The sequence below is a fragment of the Aquarana catesbeiana genome, linkage group LG03 (assembly GCF_042186555.1).
Source record: "Aquarana catesbeiana isolate 2022-GZ linkage group LG03, ASM4218655v1, whole genome shotgun sequence".
NCBI classification, from domain to species: Eukaryota; Metazoa; Chordata; class Amphibia; order Anura; family Ranidae; genus Aquarana; species Aquarana catesbeiana.
The window spans coordinates 682,956,317-682,976,061 of record NC_133326.1 but is presented as its reverse complement, the minus strand read 5'-3'; the positions used below and the strand labels follow the sequence as shown (position 1 = coordinate 682,976,061).

Genomic DNA, 19,745 nt, shown 5'->3' with positions numbered 1-19,745 from the left:
ATTGACATTGAATTAAACCACTGGTGACCTGTTGGGGTTACTTGAGAACTGAGGTTGGGAACCACTGCTCTAGATCAATGTAATAGTCTGTTAAGGAGTATTTGTAAAAGGAGAACCCAGTAACGGGGTCTGTATTTTCCTTTCACCCGGTGGACATCGCAAACAAAAGGCTCAAGCTGCTGTAAACATTATTTGCTATAACATTCTATATCTCTAGCAGCGAGAGCCAACGAAAGTAGAAAATACCAGTCATATGGCTGGAAAAACTGTGCAAATTTAAAGTGAATTTCCACTCACCTGCAGCTTAGAGGCTTCTCGACTCTTGTGAACTAGAGAAAGTTCCCTCTGAAGGCTGTCCAGATGAATCGACTGGTACACCAGAGCCATAAGACACAGAAGAACCCCCAACCAAGCACCTGTTCCCCCCCACAAGCCCCGGGCCAGCCCCGGGACCCCACCAAACATCACCGCCTGCGTCATTCAGCGTCCAACCTCTGAGCTTTGAAAATTTTTCCAAGGCGAAGTATAATAGATGGAGATGAAGAGATTACTGCATCTTAACACGGACCGGATGTGATGAACAGAGAATTGTTAGTTTAAGGCTTAAGAGCTGGAACACAAGGAAGGATGTGATGAGAAAAGAGAGATTATCCAAGAATATAATCTGAAATTTGGAAAGATTGGGGTCGGACGGGATTCAGGCTGTGGTTAAAGAGGAATCGAAACACAGACAGTCAAAGAAAGAAAGTGAAAGTGGACCAAAATAGGCAAATATACTACTATTGTAGGGTGTTTAGGAGGGAGACAGAAAGGTGATGGAAGGGACAGACTCCACCAGAGAGAGAAAATAGGGCTACAATCCAAAAAGGTGATTGCACAGTCAAGTAGCCAGGACGTAGAATTGAGTGCCGTAGCTGTTTTCTGCAGGTTTGCTGATAGTCTCCTATTAAAGTGACAACAGCTGGCCACTCAGTCTTTCTCAATCATTAAACCTGCAGGGCTTCCTGTGCTTACGATATACCAGGAACAAGCTGGCATGCAAATTAGGCATTTCGGAAAAAAGTTGGCTTTGCAGTCAATGTGCCGAGTAGACAGACAGACAGACATGGGTCCTAACTCTTAACTACTCCATTCAAAACAAAGAAGGTAGGGATACAATATAGGTCTATCCCTTGTATGCTTAGATTGTAAGAGACACAAATTTTGTACAATGTTGGAAGTTCTGAACAACTTACTATTCTTATACCAGGTATGGCAGTTTTTACATTCTTCAATTGATCCAGCTTGGACCAATGAAAGTGACATATCTGTGGGATCCCTAAAAGAACTGGAAATCACTGAAATAGACAGCCCTACTACAGTGATCTCCATTAGATCCCATGCCCAGCAGCTGCCCTGTATCAGCTGGGAGGACACACAACGTTTAGGATTAGTTATCTGCCTGTGTTTGGGCTTTAAAGGCTTACATTTTTGTTTTCTAAATTCCAGCTCCCCTATGTACCGATATACACTATATTGTCAAAAGTATTGGGACACCTGCCTTTACACACACATGAACTTTAATGGCATCCCAGTCTTAGCCCGTAGGGTTTAATATTGAGTTGGTCCACCCATTCCAGCTATAACAGCTTCAACTCTTCCGGGAAGGCTGTCCACAAGGTTTAGGAGTGTGTCTATGGGAATGTTTGACCATTCTACCAGAAGCGCATTTGTGAGGTCAGGCACTGATGTTGGTAAAGAAGACCTGGCTCACATTCTCCGCTCTAATTCACCCTTAAGGTGTTTTATCGGGTTGTCAAGTTCCTAAACTCCAAACTCACTCATCCATGTCTTTATGGACCTTGGTTTGTGCACTGGTGTGCAGTCATGTTGGAGCAAGAAGGGGCCATCCCCAAACATTGTCCAAAATGTCTTGGTATGCTGAGACCTTAAGAGTTTTCCTCACTGGAACTAACGGGCCAAGCCCAAACCCCTGAAAAACAACCCCGCACCATAATCCCCCCCTCCACCAAATAATTTGGATCAGTGCACAAATCAAGGCCCATAAAGATATGGATGAGCGAGTTTCGGGTGGAGGAACTTGACTGGCCTGCATAAAGTCCTGACCTCAACCGGATAAAACACCTTAGGGATGAATTAGAGCGGAGATTGCGAGCCAGGCCTTCTTGTCCAACATCAGTGCCTGGCCTCACAAATGCCCTTCTGGAAGAATGGTCAAACATTCCCATAGACACACTCCTAAACCTTGTGGACAGCCTTCCCAGAAGAGTTGAAACTGTTATAGGTGCAAAAAGTGGGCCAACTCAATTTTGAACCCTACAGACAAAGAATGGGATGCCATTAAAATTTATGTGCATGTAAAGGCAGGCGTCCCAATACATTTGGCAATATAGTGTACCATTAATGTACCTCTGTTGCAGAAAAATAAAAGCTTTCTTCAATTTTTAGAACAAGGCCTTACCTTAGCCCCTGCTGTATTTCTTGGAAAGCATCATCATTTCCTAGTATCTAGATTTGGGAAGGAGAAACCAGTAAGACACAGGAAAGAGTCTACCAGCTGACCTCATTAGCACACACACCCTTCACCCATCAACTATGTTTGCACAGCATTTGCCTGGAGGTATTCAAGTGAACCATTCAAGTGAACGGGCTGCCCCATGCGTGACAAGCGGAAACACCCCCAACAAAAATGTGCGGGAACGTGAATTACTGCTGTGAAGATGTGAACAGGGACTGACAGCTGAGTGTCTCCATCCGCTCCATACTTGTATAAACATGGTCATATACTATGTAATCTGATAGTACAATCTCTGTACAATTTCCTTTTAGATTTACTAGAACTATGGAACAGGAGGACCCACCGGAACAATCTATCAATTTGTATCAAATCAGACAGGCCCTTGCTCTACATAGCTATTGGTAGAGCTAAAGGAGATTGCACAATCAGATCGTAATGCGTATGGTCACCTTAAGGGAAGAAGAAGATAGTGGTATAGTGATGAGGGAGGTGTGGTCCAGACTGGTAATACATGCCCTTATCACACCCTTTTCCGTGATGCAAAACACAGAGAATGATGGGAGCTGACCTACAGGAAGAGATGCAATCAGAAAGAATGTTTTAGAACTCAAACAGAAACATGAAAAATTTCAGAGTACGGCTCTTTTGTTCTTGAGCTTGGAATTATTACCTTTGGCAATCTGTCATGCAAAGTTATCACTTTGGCATATACTGGTGTAGGGATCTGCTGCCCCCTACTGTCTGTAAGTGGCTGTGCTGCTTAATGTTCACAGAGTTATTTATGCACATCACTTCCTGCCTCTGTGTGTCTGGGTTAGGGAACCCCAGAAGGAGGAAGTGGGGAGAGAGTGAAGAACTGAGACCATATGCACCCATGGAAGTACTGTTGCTGTTCCAGACCAGAAGCAGAGGTTATTAGGGAACTGTTCCTATGTTAATAGTTTACTAGTGTTGCCCATATCTTCTGGGTGCATATATATATGTAGCAATAACTCTCGGCGGAGCTGCTGGTTTAAGCGGGCTTGTTACCTTCACTCTCCTTCCCTCTGTTTTACCGGCACCGGGTCTAGGGGTTCCGTTGAGTTTACCTCCGGATGATACATGCACCAACACTTGAGTACGTTTTCAATGCTTTACTAAACAATCTACTAAGGAAGTAGCAGGAAAGAGGCAGAAGGGAAACTGCAGAAGAAACTCAAATATCTTCTTGTAGGGTTCTTGACAAATGTCCTGGTAGAATTTGGATATTATAATAGAATGCGCTCCCCTCGTGGGACACACTCCTTGCTCGCCTGGATAGGCCTCTCTCACTTGCCTAGCAGCCAGTACGTAGCACGAACAAAAGTCTCTGCCACAGACTTGTTTGGGATAAACCGGTACGATCCTCTGCCACAGGATGTATTGGTTTTCTGCAATGAACGTCAGTCACAGTGCTTGAACCTTTAAGCCAACCCGGCAACACCATGCTGTATAGTTACTTTTAGGATACGTCCTCCAACCGAGTCACCAGGCCCCTCTCCAGACCAGCACGCTGCGTGATCCTTCCATGACGGGTCCTCCCCTGGGATCTCCTCGGCTGTTCAGCTTCCTCCCTTTGGATAGACAGCTCAGGACCATTCCTCGGCTTCTGCGGTAGGCCCCAGACAAGCCTCTGGGCCCACCCCTGCGCCGCAGCGATGAGGGCCTCCGGAACGGAGGACCACAAGATTGCTCTCTAATGCATACCTGTCGGCCAGAAGGGCCAGCAGGTGGCTGTGAAACGAACCTCAAAATATGGCGTCTGTCCCATAAATACCCTCGCCCAGAATGCATCTCGAAGGACCACCTCCACCGAGTTGTCTCCGGGACAGAAGAGCATCCATACGCTTTGACACGTTGCATTTCCAACACTGACCAGTGATAACAGCGACACCCACCGGTCACCACGGAAAGTCACACAACGTCAGCCAAGCTGGAACAGAGGCAAACCTAACCTATTTAACAAACAAGTTACTAAATTTACCTAACATATGGTAGATCGCAAATCTACCAGCGCAACATATATATATATGTATATTTTTAACAACTGCTGACAGAAGTATATCTGTTCCCCCTGTTGGTATCTCACATTCATTCTACCAGATATTTCAGTCTGTGACACAGTGTGCATGTATAGTGGTCACCTTACGATATGTTAGTAGAGTTTGTATGCAGCTCCTGTTAATCTAGTTAATCCTGACCCCCCTTCTGGTCTGGGCTTCTATAGCTAGTTTTAGTTCGGGGCTCAATAACCAGCATTGGATAGAATAGGCACCCGACAGCCACTTTTGGTAGGTAGAGGTTTGGTTGCATGTCAGATTAGACGCTACTAGAGTAGATAGGCTAACGCAGAGTTCCAGTGCCACAACATGGTTCCTGCTGGTGAAAAGCTATGCCCCAGGCTAGTTGGACAATGGGCCATACGCAGATCATATGCCAATAATTCCAGTATGGAATCTTACATTAGAGGATCCTCTCCAAGCGACTAGTTCCACAAGACACTACATCTACGTATTTTCATTTGGCGTCCGGACGTCAAGTTTTATTGATTGTATTTATGTTGTCATGTTTTTTGTTTGTCCTTGTCTTGTCTTTAATGTTGCTGTGAAGCTGTAATTTCTTTACCAGGGGGTCTCTCTTCTTTTTGGATAGTTGGACAATGGCTGGAGGATCTCCTCATCTCTGCTGATCTTTGCTTCAGGTCTCCAACACCAAGACAAATGCTGCATAGTCATCATCCCCAGGGTCCCCTGCAACTGGACTTTGCTGCTACCTTCACCTGGAGGTATCTCTTATTAATAATTACCGTATATATACCTATGTATATGTGCACAATTCGATATATATATATATATATATATATATATATATCACCCATTGGAATGGCCACCAAAAGGCCACAAAACGCATTGATGGTGTGTTTTAATTTGTTGTTATAATCAATAAATACCGGCTTTCCTGAAGAATCCACTTGAAAGAACCTTTTGTTTATTGAGTGCTTCTGCTGACCATACATTGTTTGCATTGTGGGACCTCATCCCCTTTACCATTGTTCACCGGACCTGTGTGCAGCCTAGCACAGTGAAGCAATCTCGGGAAAATCCAGAAGAACATCGAATGCGACCGCCCACTCTCAGTGTGGAGACAGTCCTGTTCTTTGCATGTGCAAAAATTAGTTGCTTGACTTTAGGACAGGTATCCAGCAACCTTAGGAATGTGAGTATCATTTACTGTTCTTTCCATATACATATAATTGAATACTACAATTGGAAGGATCTCTCTCGCGTCTTTTTATCCCTCTATTTCTCCATGTCTCTGCTCACCTGGAGCACTACTGACTCACCGAGTTGGCAGCTATTCACCATTCTTACTATCAGTGGCATGTTGGCCTTTATTACTCGCACCCAATTTCACAGCAGTAAACATTGTCACCTGTTAGCCTTTATAGTGTCACTCTGCACCTGTCTACAGTGCCTTGAAAAAGTATTCACACCCCTTGAAATTTTCCACATTTTGTCATGTTACAACCAAAAACGTAAATTAATTTTATTGTAATGTTATGTGATAGACCAACACAAAGTGGCACATAATTGTGAAGTGGAAGGAAAATGATAAATAGTTTTTTTTTTACAAATAAATATGTGAAAAGTGTGGCGTGCATTTGTATTCAGCCCCCTTTTACTCTGATACCCCTAACTAAAATCTAGTGGAACCAATTGCCTTCAGACGTCACCTAATTAGTAAATAGAGTCCACCTGTGTGTAATTTAATCTCAGTATAAATACAGATGTTCTGTGAAACCCTCTGAGATTTGTTAAGAGAACCTTAGTGAACAAACAGCATCATAAAGGCCAAGGAACACACCAGACAGGTCAGGGATAAAGTTTTGGAGAAGTTTAATGCAGGATTAGGTTATAAAAAAATATCCAAGCTTTGAACATCTCACAGAGCAATGTGCTCTGGTCTGGTCAATTTTTTGGACTAAAAGCAAAACGCTATGTGTGGCGGAAAACTAACACTGTACATCACCCTGAACACACCATCCCCACCGTGAAACATGGTGGTGGCAACATCATGTTGTGGGGATGCTTTTCTTCAGCAGGGACAGGGAAGCTGGTCAGAGTTGATGGGAAGATGGAAGGAGCCAAATACAGGGCAATCCTAATAGAAAACCTGTTAGAGTCTGCAAAAGACTTGAGACTGGGGTGAAGGTTCACCTTCCAGCAGGAAAACGACCCTAAACATACAGCCAGAGCTACAATGGAATGGTTTAGATTAAAGCATATTCATGTTTTAAAATGGCCCAGTCAAAGTCCAGACCTAAATCCAATTGAGAATCTGTGGCAAGACTTGAAAATTGCTTCTCACGGACGCTCTTCATCCAATCTGACAGAGTTTAAGCTATTTTGCAAAGAAGAATGGGCAAAAATTTAATTCTTGATGTGCAAAGCTGGTAGAGACATCCCCAAAAAGACTTGCAGCTGTAATTGCAGCAAAAGGTTCTACAAAGTATTGATTTAGGGGGGCTGAATACAAATGCACGCCACAATTTTCACATATTTATTTGTAAAACATTTTGAAAACCATTTATCATTTTCTTTCCACTTCACAATTATGTGCCACTTTGTGTTGGTCTGTCACATAAAATCCCAATAAAATACATTTATGTTTTTGGTTTTAACATGACAAAAAGTGGAAAATTTCAAGGGGGGGTGAATACTTTTTCAAGGCATTTAATAAGTCTGTTGTAGTTGAAGTGCTTGTCAAGTATTTGTGTGTAAAACAAGACTTACTTAGGCTGGAAAAGCGTAGTAGGCATTTATTGGCCTTAATTGCTTTATTGATTTATTGACATCCTGGAATATTCCATACTCTGCAAACGCTTTAATCAAAAACTTCTAGTTTCGAAAAGAGCTAAAACGGTTATCGAGCAGACGATCTGTGGCTTGGCAGCAGTTAACAGTTATTATCAGATCTGGGATGGAGGCGTGGAACTCTCTTTCTTTTTCCAGAGAAGTTCTCAGGAAAAAGTTGCATCACCCATTGTGTTGACAGCCCTGCATCTGACCCCTCCTCAGAGGAGCACAGGGTAAGTGCTCCAAACATAAACACAATGGATGGAGCAAACAAGCACAGAATGTTCCAACATATCACCTTTCAGCATTACATTCTTTGTCATATGTGAACTCATACTGCGAAAGCATCCTGAAATTGTATGTCCACTCTTTCTACACAAGCCTCTTTGTAGTTGAACGATACTAGTGTAATCTGCAGCCAGATAGGATTTTATAAACTTAAAAAAAAAGTTCAAGCATGGCTCCTTTGTATGTGGATGAGTTATACAAGGCTGGTGTCACCAACACCCTGAGAAATGTCATTTTACCGCTGGTTCATATGAAAGAAGCCATCTAAGTCAAACCATTTCTGAACACGGGTGGGGGGCCTTCAACTCGTTCATTTGTCTTCCACATACCCCAATGATTTGACAATTCACACCTTCAGCCATATACAGTATCTCACAAAAGTGAGTACACCCCTCACATTTTTGTAAATATTTTATTTTATCTTTTCATATGATAACACTGAAGAATTTAAACTTTGCTACAATGTAAAGTAGTGAGTGTACAGCTTGTATAACAGTGTAAATGTGCTGTCCCCTCAAACCCTAAGTGAAAATGTCCAAATTGGGCCCAAAGTGTCAATATTTTGTGTGGCCACCATTATTTTACAGCACTGCCTTAACCCTCTTGGGCATGGAGTTGACCAGAGCTTCACAGGTTGCCACTGGAGTCCTCTTCCACTCCTCCATGACGATATCACAGAGCTGGTAGATTTTAGAGACCTTGCGCTTCTCCACCTTCCATTTGAGGATGCCCCACAGATGCTCAATAGGGTTTAGGTCTGGAGACATGCTTGGCCAGTCCATCACCTTTAGCCTCAGCTTCTTTAGCAAGGCAGTGATCGTCTTGGAGGTGTGTTTGGGATCACTATCATGTCTGAATATTGCCCTGCGGCCCAGTCTCCGAAGGGAGGGGATCATGCTCCGCTTCAGTATATCACAGTACATGTTGGCATTCATGGTTCCCTCAATGATCTGTAGCTCTCCAGTGCCGGCAGCAATCATGCAGCCCCAGACCATGACACTCCCACCACCATTCTTGACTGTAGGCAAGACACACTTGTCTTTATACTCCTCTCCTGGTTGCCGCCACACACGCTTGACACCATCTGAATCAAATAAGTTTATCTTGGTCTCATCAGACCACAGGACATGGTTCCAGTAATCCATGTCCTTAGTCTGATTGTCTTCAGCAAACTGTTTGCAGGCTTTCTTGTGCATCATCCTTAGAAGAGACTTCCTTCTGGGACGACAGCCACGCAGACCAATTTGATGCAGTGTGCGGTGTATGGTCTAAACACTGACAGGCTGACCCCCCACCCCTTCAACCTCTGCAGCAATGCTGGCAGCACTCATGCACCTACTTGCCAAAGACAACCTCTGGATATGACACTGAGCACGTGGACTCAACTTCTTTGGTCGATTATGGCGAGGCCTGTTCTCTCATCTCTTTACATGAAAGCTTCTAAAAGGAATCACTCTGCATATGCTATTCACTATTGCTGACACAGCAATGTCTCTGGGCCCTTCTTGAGCTAGCTGAAGATCCTGAGAATCTACACTACAAGGACTACTCCACCCAGCTGTTGGCTGACATCACAGAGCCGGTCCAGGCTGGGTAAAGATTGCAACCACCCAAGAGCCTGGACCGGCACCTAGCTCAGCCTCTCAGCATGCCGATGACCTGAAGCAACCCTTCCCACCTCCTCCACAGCCCAGGACTCCAGTGAGCACGCGGGAGGGCAGAGCAGAAAGCCAATGACTGACAGTCACCAGCTCCCTGCTCACAGTAGTATGAAAAAAAAAACCAAACTTCTCTATTAACTACTAAATATGTTTATTGTGCTTAAGACACCATGTCCATTCAGTAAAACAAACGTTACTGCTTACTTTCAAATGGTGGCATTACAGAAAAATAAAGGTGAAAAAAATAGGTATGTGTTCTCTACCTCTGCTGCACTACTGAAATCTCAAGCAGTGTTATTAGCCCTGCCCAGTTCTTTTCTGTGGACTATGACATACCACCCCACTATGCTGGCGCTCAACTGCAGCAGCATTGCAGGGGGAGAGGAAGTCATGAAGAACAGGGTTCCTTTATGGTTTCCTGAGTCTTTGGTCAACATTTTTATTGGGAGCTGGCCAACCCATGTGACTCTGGAGGCCATCTAGGGTGTGGCAGAGTCTAAGACATTGGCCCCTGGGTTTGGCACGCTCTATGCGAGTGGGTAGAGTAGGGAAAGGTACCCCGTCTGTTAGGGACAGTACTAGTTGTAGGGAAAGGTTCCTGAAAGTGTAGAGTTGCATCTCTCTGGATAGCTTCCTGTTTGGGCATGAAACAGCCAGGCTGCATTCTGCCCTCTCTCAGCAGACGCTGTTGGTTCAGCTGAAACCTGCTTCTGTACGTTACTGGAAACTGTGGGTGTGCCCGCCTGGGTAGGTGTCCCTCTGGTTGAACTGTTGCTGCCTTACTTTCAAAATAAGTTTTCTATTGGCAGTGGCTATGTGATTTATTGCCACCGTACCATACTGCACCCCTACCTACAATGTTTGCTCACTAATGCTAAGTGTAGCATTAGTGCCAAGTGCAACCAGGTCTTGTTTTTTGACCAGATATGTGTGCACCAAAAAGAGCCCTCCTCTCCCATGTTAAGAAGTAAGGTGTATGGGTAAAGTAATTGGGTACAGTGTACCCATAAATTGTTTTATTTATATACATTTATGTTAAAGTATATCAGGGGTGGTCAACCTGAGCCCTCTGATGTGGCCCACGACCTCAAACCAGGGACGCCCATGCTCTGGGATGGCAGGTCGGCAAGCCCAGATTGAGATCAATGGGTTGCCGACCTGCCACCCCAGAGTACCAGAGTGCATGGAAGAGGAAGCAAGCGGCCATGGAGGGAGCAGGAGACGCATAAGCTGATGCTTCCTCTGTAGCACCGACTCCTGTTTTGAGACCTTTCTAAAAGCATGGAGAATCATGACAGCAGAGAAAAGAAGGTCAGTGTACTCCTCAATTCTGGAGTTTTGGTGCGCTTTCAGAAAGAGCACCACACCCTGTAAGATGTAATAGAAGTCTGTGGCTCAGTGCAGCTAACCCGCAGGAAAGCTGCAGGTACACTGCGTTGCAGCCGCGGTGTAGGTAAACCGCGGCACATCATTGTAAAAGCAGCCTTATAGGGGGCTCCAGACAGTAAGGGCTAGTTTACATTTGTGGTTTGGGGGGCAGTAAAACCCAATAGTTTGTTGTGGCCCAGGCTATAAAATTACTTAAGTGGTCCTCGCTCTTCAAAAGGTTGCGCACCCCTGCAGTATATGATCAGAACTTTGGAACAACATTGATGAATGTTGGCAATGTTGCAATGCCCACCACAGGCCACCAACACATGGAACAAGCACACTTAAATATGTGGTGTAGTTCAGTGGTGGGAACATTCTGGTCCCACCTATTTTGATGTCACGGAAACTGTCCATATAGAAGTCACCTTGCTTCTAAGGTGCCTGTTACCTGGAGGAGCCAAACGCAGGAACGGCACATATTGGTGGAATTGTAAAATACTGAACAGGAAGGATTCATCTCATAGGTTGGTGTAGCTCTGGCTAGAATCTAAAAGGTTCGATGTTTGTGTTTTTCATTCAAGCCACTGGCCAGTTGAAAGCTGAGTGCATCCTTTTGTGGAATTAAAAAATAATGAACATCCATCTGGACCATAGAGGTTGCCAACATCCCTCAAGTACACTATAAAGAGGGTACCCCCAAATGAGTGGGACTTTAATGGCAACAGCAAAGAAATGAACAATTTAAAAAGATTTATTGAAATTCAAACTATACAATATACTATATAGGTTCAAAAATAGCACCGTATACATAATACAAAAATACAAAAACCATTAAGAACAATGGTGTTGATGGTGGTGATACATATAGGTTGTCCAGACAGACCGACGCGTTTCGGACTGTAAAGGCGTCCCTTCGTTAGGGGCAAGTCATAGAACAGGATCACACTGTACAATAAAATCAAAATTGAACAAATTAAGTAACATACTTCATAAATCAATCTGACAGCTGCTATAACATACATACAGCAAATTAGCTTTTGTGGAATGGCTTTTGATTAAAGTGATAATAACAGTGGCGGCTGGTGATGTTCTTGGATGGGGGGCGCCAGACCTCGCCCCTTGTTTTTGACCCCTCCCACGCCTCATAAACCACACCCCTTATATAATCCACCTACTCTGTCCCCTGTATTCCACTTGCTTCCACCCATAGGGGTTGATTTACTAAAGGCAAAAAGACTGTGCACTTTGGAAAGTGCACTTGCACATGGCAAGAGCAGTTGCTCCAGAGTTTAGTAAATAAGCAGAAGCTCTGCTGACTTTCATCAACCAATCATGTGCAAGCAAAAATGCTGTTTTTTTTATTTTCCTTGCATGTGATTGGTTATTCTTTGCAAAGTGAAGCTTTACCTCATTTACTAAGCTCTGCTGCAACTGCATTTGCAGAGTGCAATTGCACTTTCCAAGGTGCACAGTCTGTTGGCCTTTAGTAAATCAACCCCATAGTGTCAGGAGTGTACAGCTCAGATCACAGGGCAGAGTATACAGTCCCAGCATCACAGGACAGATTATATATCTAGATAAAATATGCAGGAACCCTGCAAGTCCACTGCGGGTTCCCACATCGCACCCGACTCGCACGGCAGTTCACACTGCCAGATGCGAACTACTGGGGAGTGTCAATACATTGTTAATGACACTCCCATTTCAGCACGCATATTGCACTGCGAACTGTCAGTTCGCACATGAATCGGATCGCATAGGTGTCCCATGCGATCTGATTCTGTTGCGGACCAAAAAAAAAGGGTCCTGTGTGAGTTTAGTCCGAATGCGATGCGATTTCAACCATACTATCTGTGTGGCTGAAATTGCATCGCACGGACATCGCATGCGATTTTGCACCACGCAGCAGTGTGAACCGGCCCTTAAAAGCATTTTTGTCAGTTGTTCAAAGCTTTTTGTGGCTGTTTGAGCACTTTTATTTAATAAAAACATTTAATTATTTAATAAAAAAAAAAATCTTTCCCTCCTAGCAACAAATCAGTGTCTCTCTTACATGTTCAAACCCACCATAGCAACAGGAAAGAGAGGAGTTAATTAGTTGCTAGGAGGAAATTAGAAGCTGTTCTTTAAAAGACTTCATACATGAGATCCAATCATCCTCAGGAATTTCTGTCACTTTTATTGCAGCTATAGTAAATATATTTGGGTTTCATATTCCATCTTATGGCACTCTTGTGCATTTCAAGGCACTTACTGTGGACTATGTGAAATAATTTCACAAAAAAAAAAGAATTTTAAGAATAAATTTGTCACATGGTGCAGAAAAATTATAGTAAAAAAAAAATCTGTACCCTCTAGTAATAAAGCTCCAGGCAAGTGGTTATCAGTAACTGGTAGGGAGTGTTCTCTGACCACATGCCCTTAGCTCTGGGATGGGTCCATGGCGCAGGAGATGTCTTATTAAAAAGTGCATCAGTGTGTGTTTCTACTCACATTTAACTGCAGATCAAGTGTGCCTGTAATTTTTTTTTCCCCATTTATTGCAGTTACTGACCTTACATAACAGATTATCTGCCAGTGCCTTTTCTGTTCTTATTTTTATAAAGTGAGCCTTTAGAACCCTCATGCTGCGTGGCGCGCTCTCTTACCTTCCTTCCAGCAGCTCCACTCGGGCCGAAGAACGGAGCTGCCGATGTTACTTCCGGCTTTCGTCTGTTTCATGAAACCTGGAAGTAACCTCTAGATTTGAACAACAATGCTCCTGCCCGTAGAATCACAGTGATTCTACGAGCGGAAGCTACTTGGCGCTTTGTATTGTGCCACAAGGCGGGTTAAGGGTTCGCAAATGAAGCACCACATCTGCAATCTCATGATTGCATTGATGTGGCGCTTCCCATAGTGCACTGTGTCCGGCGCCCGAACACAGTGCATTTAGTTAAAGGACTTTTATTTTCTTAAAGGGGCCATTTTAATTTTTTTTTTTGGAATTTTTTTTTCTTTTTTTTGTGACTACACGAGGGGGGACGGTGCCCGGGCGCACCCTATGGACGCCACTGGATAATAAAGTCTCTTTTTAACCACTTCAATACCGGGCACTTCCCCCCCTCCTGCCCAGGACAATTTTCAGCTTTCAGCGCTGTTACACTTTAAATGACAATTGCGCGGTCATTCTACACTGTACCCAAACTAAGTTTTTTATAATTTTCTTCCCACAAATAGAGATTTCTTTTGGTGGTATTTGATCAACACTGGGGTGTTTTTTTTTGCTCAACAAACTTAAAAAGACTGAAATTTTTGAAAAAAAAAAAAGTTTTATTTTGTTTTCTCCTCCACTGATGGCCACTGATGAGGGGGCACTAAGGGGCACTAAGGGGCACTGATGAGTTGGCACTGATAAGGTGGCACTGATGAGGGGGCACTGATATGTAGAATTGATGTACACTGATAGGTGGCACTGATATGCAACACCGATGGGCGGCACTGATAGGTGGCAGTGATGGGCACTAACAGGTGGAACTGATGGGCACTGATAGGCAGCACTGATTGCCACTTATACGTGGCACGGATTGGCACTGACAGATGGCACTGATGGACACTAATAGATGGCACTGATGGGCAGCACTGATGATGAGGTACCTGCAGGTTTTACTGATGTGCACTGTGATGGGCACTGATTGGCACTTTTATGGGCACTGACAGGTGTATCTGATGGGGCACCGACTGGCAGCTGATGGGCACTGATTGGCATTGTTGGTGGCACATCTGATGGGGCTGTGCTGATAATCAATGTGCTGATTATCAGAACAGACCCCCCCCCCCTGACAGGGAGAGCCGCCGATCGACTCTCCCTGTCAGCGTGAACCAAGGAAAGACGTTTACGCACTTCCTGGTTCATGCTGTGATCAGCTGTGATTGGTCACAACTGATCATGTGGTAAGGAGCCTCCATCAGAGGCTCCTTACTACAATCGGAGATAAAATGTGTTAGAGTGACACTGATCGCTGTGATGCATGCCCCCACGAGCATGTTATCCTGCTGGACGTCATATGACGCCCAGTCAGGATAACAGAAACACCGCCTGGCCGTCATTCTATAGTGGTTAAAAAACAAACATGTTATACTTACCTGCTCTATGCAGTGTTTTTGCACAGAGCAGCCCGGATCCTCTTCTCGGGTCCCTCAACTGTGCTCCTGGCCCCTCCCTCCTGCTGAGTACCCCCAGAACAAGCAGCTTGCAATGGGAGCACCCGAGCAGGCTCACTCCCAACCTGTGTCTCTGCATGTCCATTCACACACAGAGCCGCGGCTCCACCCCCTGTCTCTCCTGATTGGATCAGTGGCTGTGATTGACAGCCGCTGGATCCAATGTCTCTCACTGCTGTCTCAGCCAATGAGGAAGCAGAGTCCCCGGAGAGCCAAGGCAGTCATGCACATCCCTGGATCTAGATGGGGCTCAGGTAAGTATTAGGGGGTGCTGCTGCACAAAGAAGGTTTTTAGAATGCATGAAGGTAAAAAAAACCTTGAGTCTTTACAACCACTTTAAATCATTATATGTGTAGCACCCCCTACCAATATTTAGGTGCTAGTAATGTTTTTTTTACTAGGGTCAGTGAGCACAGGCAAATTTAGGCAGGCCTATGCTTCAAGCTAGGCCTGTCTGTTTTGATCTGGGAGCTGGGAGTGGTCAGAGTAGCAGTGGGTGTGACCACCTGTGCTCTAGTTCTGGGGCACCTCCCCTGCTTCCAGAGAGAAGATTCTGGAAGAGGGGCTGGGCCTGGAACTGGAGTGGCAGGCAGCTCATGTGGGAGCCCTGACCAATCCCCAATTGGTATTGGCAGGGGGCAGGCCTCCTATATAAGCTGAGGTGATATGCCACGGGGGTGAGAAGTCGGCTGAGTGAAGTGAGGAATGGAATGCTAGGCAGCAGCAGGACAACATCCCCATCGGGGGGGTACCGATCGCAGGAGGAGAGCTGTGAAGGAACTTTGCCTCTACACGGTCATTGGCAATGTCTTTATCACCACAAGGTCCTGGCAGAGAACTCCTGGAGCAGAGTGGCAGGTGAAGCTGTCGGAATGTATGGTCCGGTCAAGTTCCTCATCAAGGACTCAGGGCAGTGGAAGGTTGGTGAGTGTTACTACAGTGGATGGCTGCATGTGCCAGGAAGTCTTTGAGGGAACTTTGCTTCTACACGGTCATTAGCAAAGAAGTCTTCACGGTGAATGATGAGGAGTCCTGGATCAGAGAAGAGGCTGTGGGGATTTGTGTCATGTCGATGCGGCCTGAGGGCACAGGATTTGGAAGATTGGGCTGGCTGGAAACAGTAGTCCACCATCTAAAGACATGCTTTTAAACTACTAGGCCTCCGGGGAGAGGTGCTGCAGGCCTCAGGTCTAGTAGCGGTGAGCAACCAGAGTCTGTTTAGGGGCTTATTTAGAGTGGGTCCCTATTACTCAATAGAAGAAGATGTGACATGACTCTAACTCAGTAACTACAAGTTTGTGCAGGAGGAAACAAGTTTGGGCAGGAGGAGAAAAAGTTCTAAGACCATCATTTTTACACGGTCAAAAGTTATATCTTCATCCCTCACACGGTGATAGATGGGGAATTCTTAGAGGGAATAGTCTGCAGAAGTTGGGCAGAGGAAGAGCAATAGTCTGCAGGTAAATCCAGGAGGAGATTCACACTCAGTTTTAATGCACATCTAATCTTCTGGCTATAACTTTGTGCTGTTTTACTCAAATCTTAAAATGTGATGACAATGATATATTCTATGGGCATCCCATATTCCTAATCCCTCTCCAAGTTGTACCCCCCCAATAAAACAACAAAAACCAAACCAGCAAAAGACTGTTCATTGTCTCTGGAAGTGATGTATGAAGTCTGGCAGCGGGGTGAATTGGTGGATTGTTTGTTACTAGCGGCAACTACATCGCTACATATAGTAAATAAATAAATGTAGCGCTATGTGTAAAAATATATATAAATATAAAGTGCAAATCTCTAAAATAAATAAATCCTACATATAAATGAATAGTCCATAAAATGAAAAAATAAAGAAATGAAACATGAAAAACTCTTCTTGTGATCAGTGTATCCACACTCCACCACAGTGATTGTTCGTCCTCAAAAGGAGTGCACACCACCACCAGTAAAAATGCGCGCTCACCTCCCAGATGAGTCAAAACTCATATGCGGATCTCCCCACGAGCTCTTTGCTCTCACTTCCTCTTCCCAATCAATGGTAGGTAATCCAGATGGCTCTTTTCTTTATGGTGACTCAGCTCATTAACATCCAAAGAAACGAATCACCTCCCAGCTTGGCTCAAGATTCCATGAGTTCAGGACATGTAAATAATAAGTATAGAGATCATAGTGTTCTCCGTATACAAATTTATTCAAAGCCCCCAAACAGACAAGTTGCACTTACAAGATAAAAACTTTTAAAATCACATATAAACCTCCAGAGTAGCGCCGCCTGGCTGAACGTCACTATCAGCTCCTCCCTTCTAGACGCGTATCGGCCAATCACAGGCCTTCCTCAGTACATGCTACGTACATATGTAATTAAACAATGGCTGGATGGGTGTTAATAATTTGGTATCAAAGAGCTGTGATGAATAGTGGATGAAGGTACTAAGGTTACAGTCACCAGCGATAAGCAGTTCTTACCTAGTGCAGTTAATCCCAGCCATAAGCTGCCATTGTTTTACATATAACAATCAACAACTACACTATTTTTGGTCACTGGGCTGCATCCGAAAAAACAACACAGAGGAAATGGTGATTAATCACATAAACGATTATGGGACAAACTGCACTAGCTGAGAACAATTAATCGTTGGTGACTGTACCATTGTACCTTCATCCACTTTTTCTCACAGCTCATTGCCACTGTGTTAAATGTCAGAAACACAAGCAATTCATTGTGGATCTTTCTCAAAATTTCCCCAGGGGCAGTCAGTAGATTTTTGTTCATATCCAAGAGAATAGAATCAAACTAGGGCTTTTTTCTGGTGCTGAAAGAGTCCATCTTTTGATTTCTAGAAAGTTGTTAAAATGCATTGGTGACCACTGACGTTTATTGCGATCTTACATTATCCCTCCTACACCACTGGTGGTAAGCTCCCTTCAATAAACCCTTTTGATTTTGATGTTGGTGGTACTACACACATATGATAATATCCTACACTATCGATGCTCAGCTGCCTGCAATTAATTCCATTGCTCGTCGGGGTGGCCAGTGGCCTGTTTTGCACATTTACGATATCCCCCTTCCCCACTTGTGGTCAGCTGCCTCCAATGAACCACATTTCTTCTCAGATTGGTGGTCAGTGGTCTGTATTACACACTTATAAGAGGCTTATAAGAGGCTCCTACACCACTGGTGGTCAGCTGCCTCCAATATACCCCATTGATCCTCTTGTTGGTGGTCAGTGGCCTATATTACACGCTAATAATGGCCTCTTAACCCACTGGTGGTCAGCTGCCTCCAATGTACCCCATTGATCCTCTTGTTGGCGGTTAGTGGTCTGTATTACAGTTTAATAATGGACTTTTACCCATTGGTGTTCAGCTGCCTCCAATGAACCACACAGTTCATTACACTGGTGGTCAGTGGCCTGTAATACATATTAATAATAGCCTCTCACACCACTGGTGGTCAGTTACCTCTACTGACACCCATTGCTTCTCATGTTCATGGTTAGTGGCTTGTATTACGCTACTGGTGATTAACTGCCTCCAATGAACCCTTTTGCTCCTCACATTGGTAGTCAGTGCCCTGTATTACACACTTTTAATAGCCACCTACACTACTGATGGTCAGCTGCCTCAAATGAATCCCATTTCTCCTCAGACTGGTGGTTAGTGACCTGTTTTACACACTTACTGTATAATACCCACCTTACATCACTGATGGGTCAATAGAAAAAAAAAAGGTTCTACTACCCCAGATTATGGGGTCGGGTGAAGGCTCTGCAGTCACCCAGCTGCTAACGAAGTAAATAGATAGAAGAGAATCCACAACTCCATACATGCTCTTCAAGTCCAAATTTATTGTAACTCCTTAAAAGATAAATATATGGATTTATGGATGAACGCGTTAACTTCTGCTGTACATATTTATGTTTTATGGAGTCACAATAAATTTGGACTTATTGAAGAGCATGTATCGAGTTGCGGATTCTCTTCTATCCATTTACATCACTGATGCTCAGCTGCCTCTATTGAATCCCATTGCTTCTCATGTCGATGGTAAGTGGCCTGTATTACACATTTATAATAGCCCCTACAACGCTGGTGGTCAACTATCTCTACTGAACCCCATTTCTCCTCTTGGTGGTGTTCAGTGGCTTGTATTACACACTTGTAATAGCCTGCTACACCACTGTTGGTCATCTGTTTCCAATGTACCCCATTGCTCCTCTTGTTGGTGGTCAGTGGCCTGTATTGCAACTAATAATGTCCTCGTAACCCATTTGTGATCAGCTGCCTCCATTGAACCACACAGTTCCTTACACTGGTGGTCAGTGGCCTGTTTTTCACATTTACAATATCCCCTCACACCACTGGTGGCCAGCTACCACTACTGAACCCCACTGCTTTCCATGCTGGTGGTCAGTAGTTTGTATTATGCAGTTTTAATATCTCTTTACACTACTGGTGACTAACTGCCTCCAATGAACCCCATTGCTTCTCAGATTGGTGGTCAGTGGTCTGTATTACACACTTATAAGAGGCTTATAAGAGGCTCCTACATCACTGGTGGTCAGCTGCCTCCAATATACCCCATTGATCCTCTTGTTGGTGGTCAGTGGCCTATATTACATGCTAATAATGGCCTCTTAACCCACTGGTGTTCAGCTGCCTCCAATGAACCACACAGTTCATTACACTGGTGGTCAGTGGCCTGTATTACATATTAATAATAGTTTTTCACACCACTGGTGGTCAGCTACCTCTACTGACACCCATCACTTCTCATGTTCATGGTTAGTGGCTTGTATTACACTACTGGTGACTAACTGCCT

At 44.4% G+C, this 19,745-nt stretch overlaps 1 protein-coding gene across 1 annotated transcript in view; it reads right to left on the bottom strand.

Moving 5' to 3' along the window:
- LOC141134136 (uncharacterized) overlaps nt 1–19,745 on the bottom strand; it is an 85,890-nt gene that overhangs the window by 42,073 nt on the left and 24,072 nt on the right. The window contains exon 8 of the mRNA XM_073623722.1: nt 298–480. Coding sequence (XP_073479823.1) covers nt 298–480 — 183 coding nt within the window. The remainder of the gene's footprint in view (nt 1–297; nt 481–19,745) is intronic.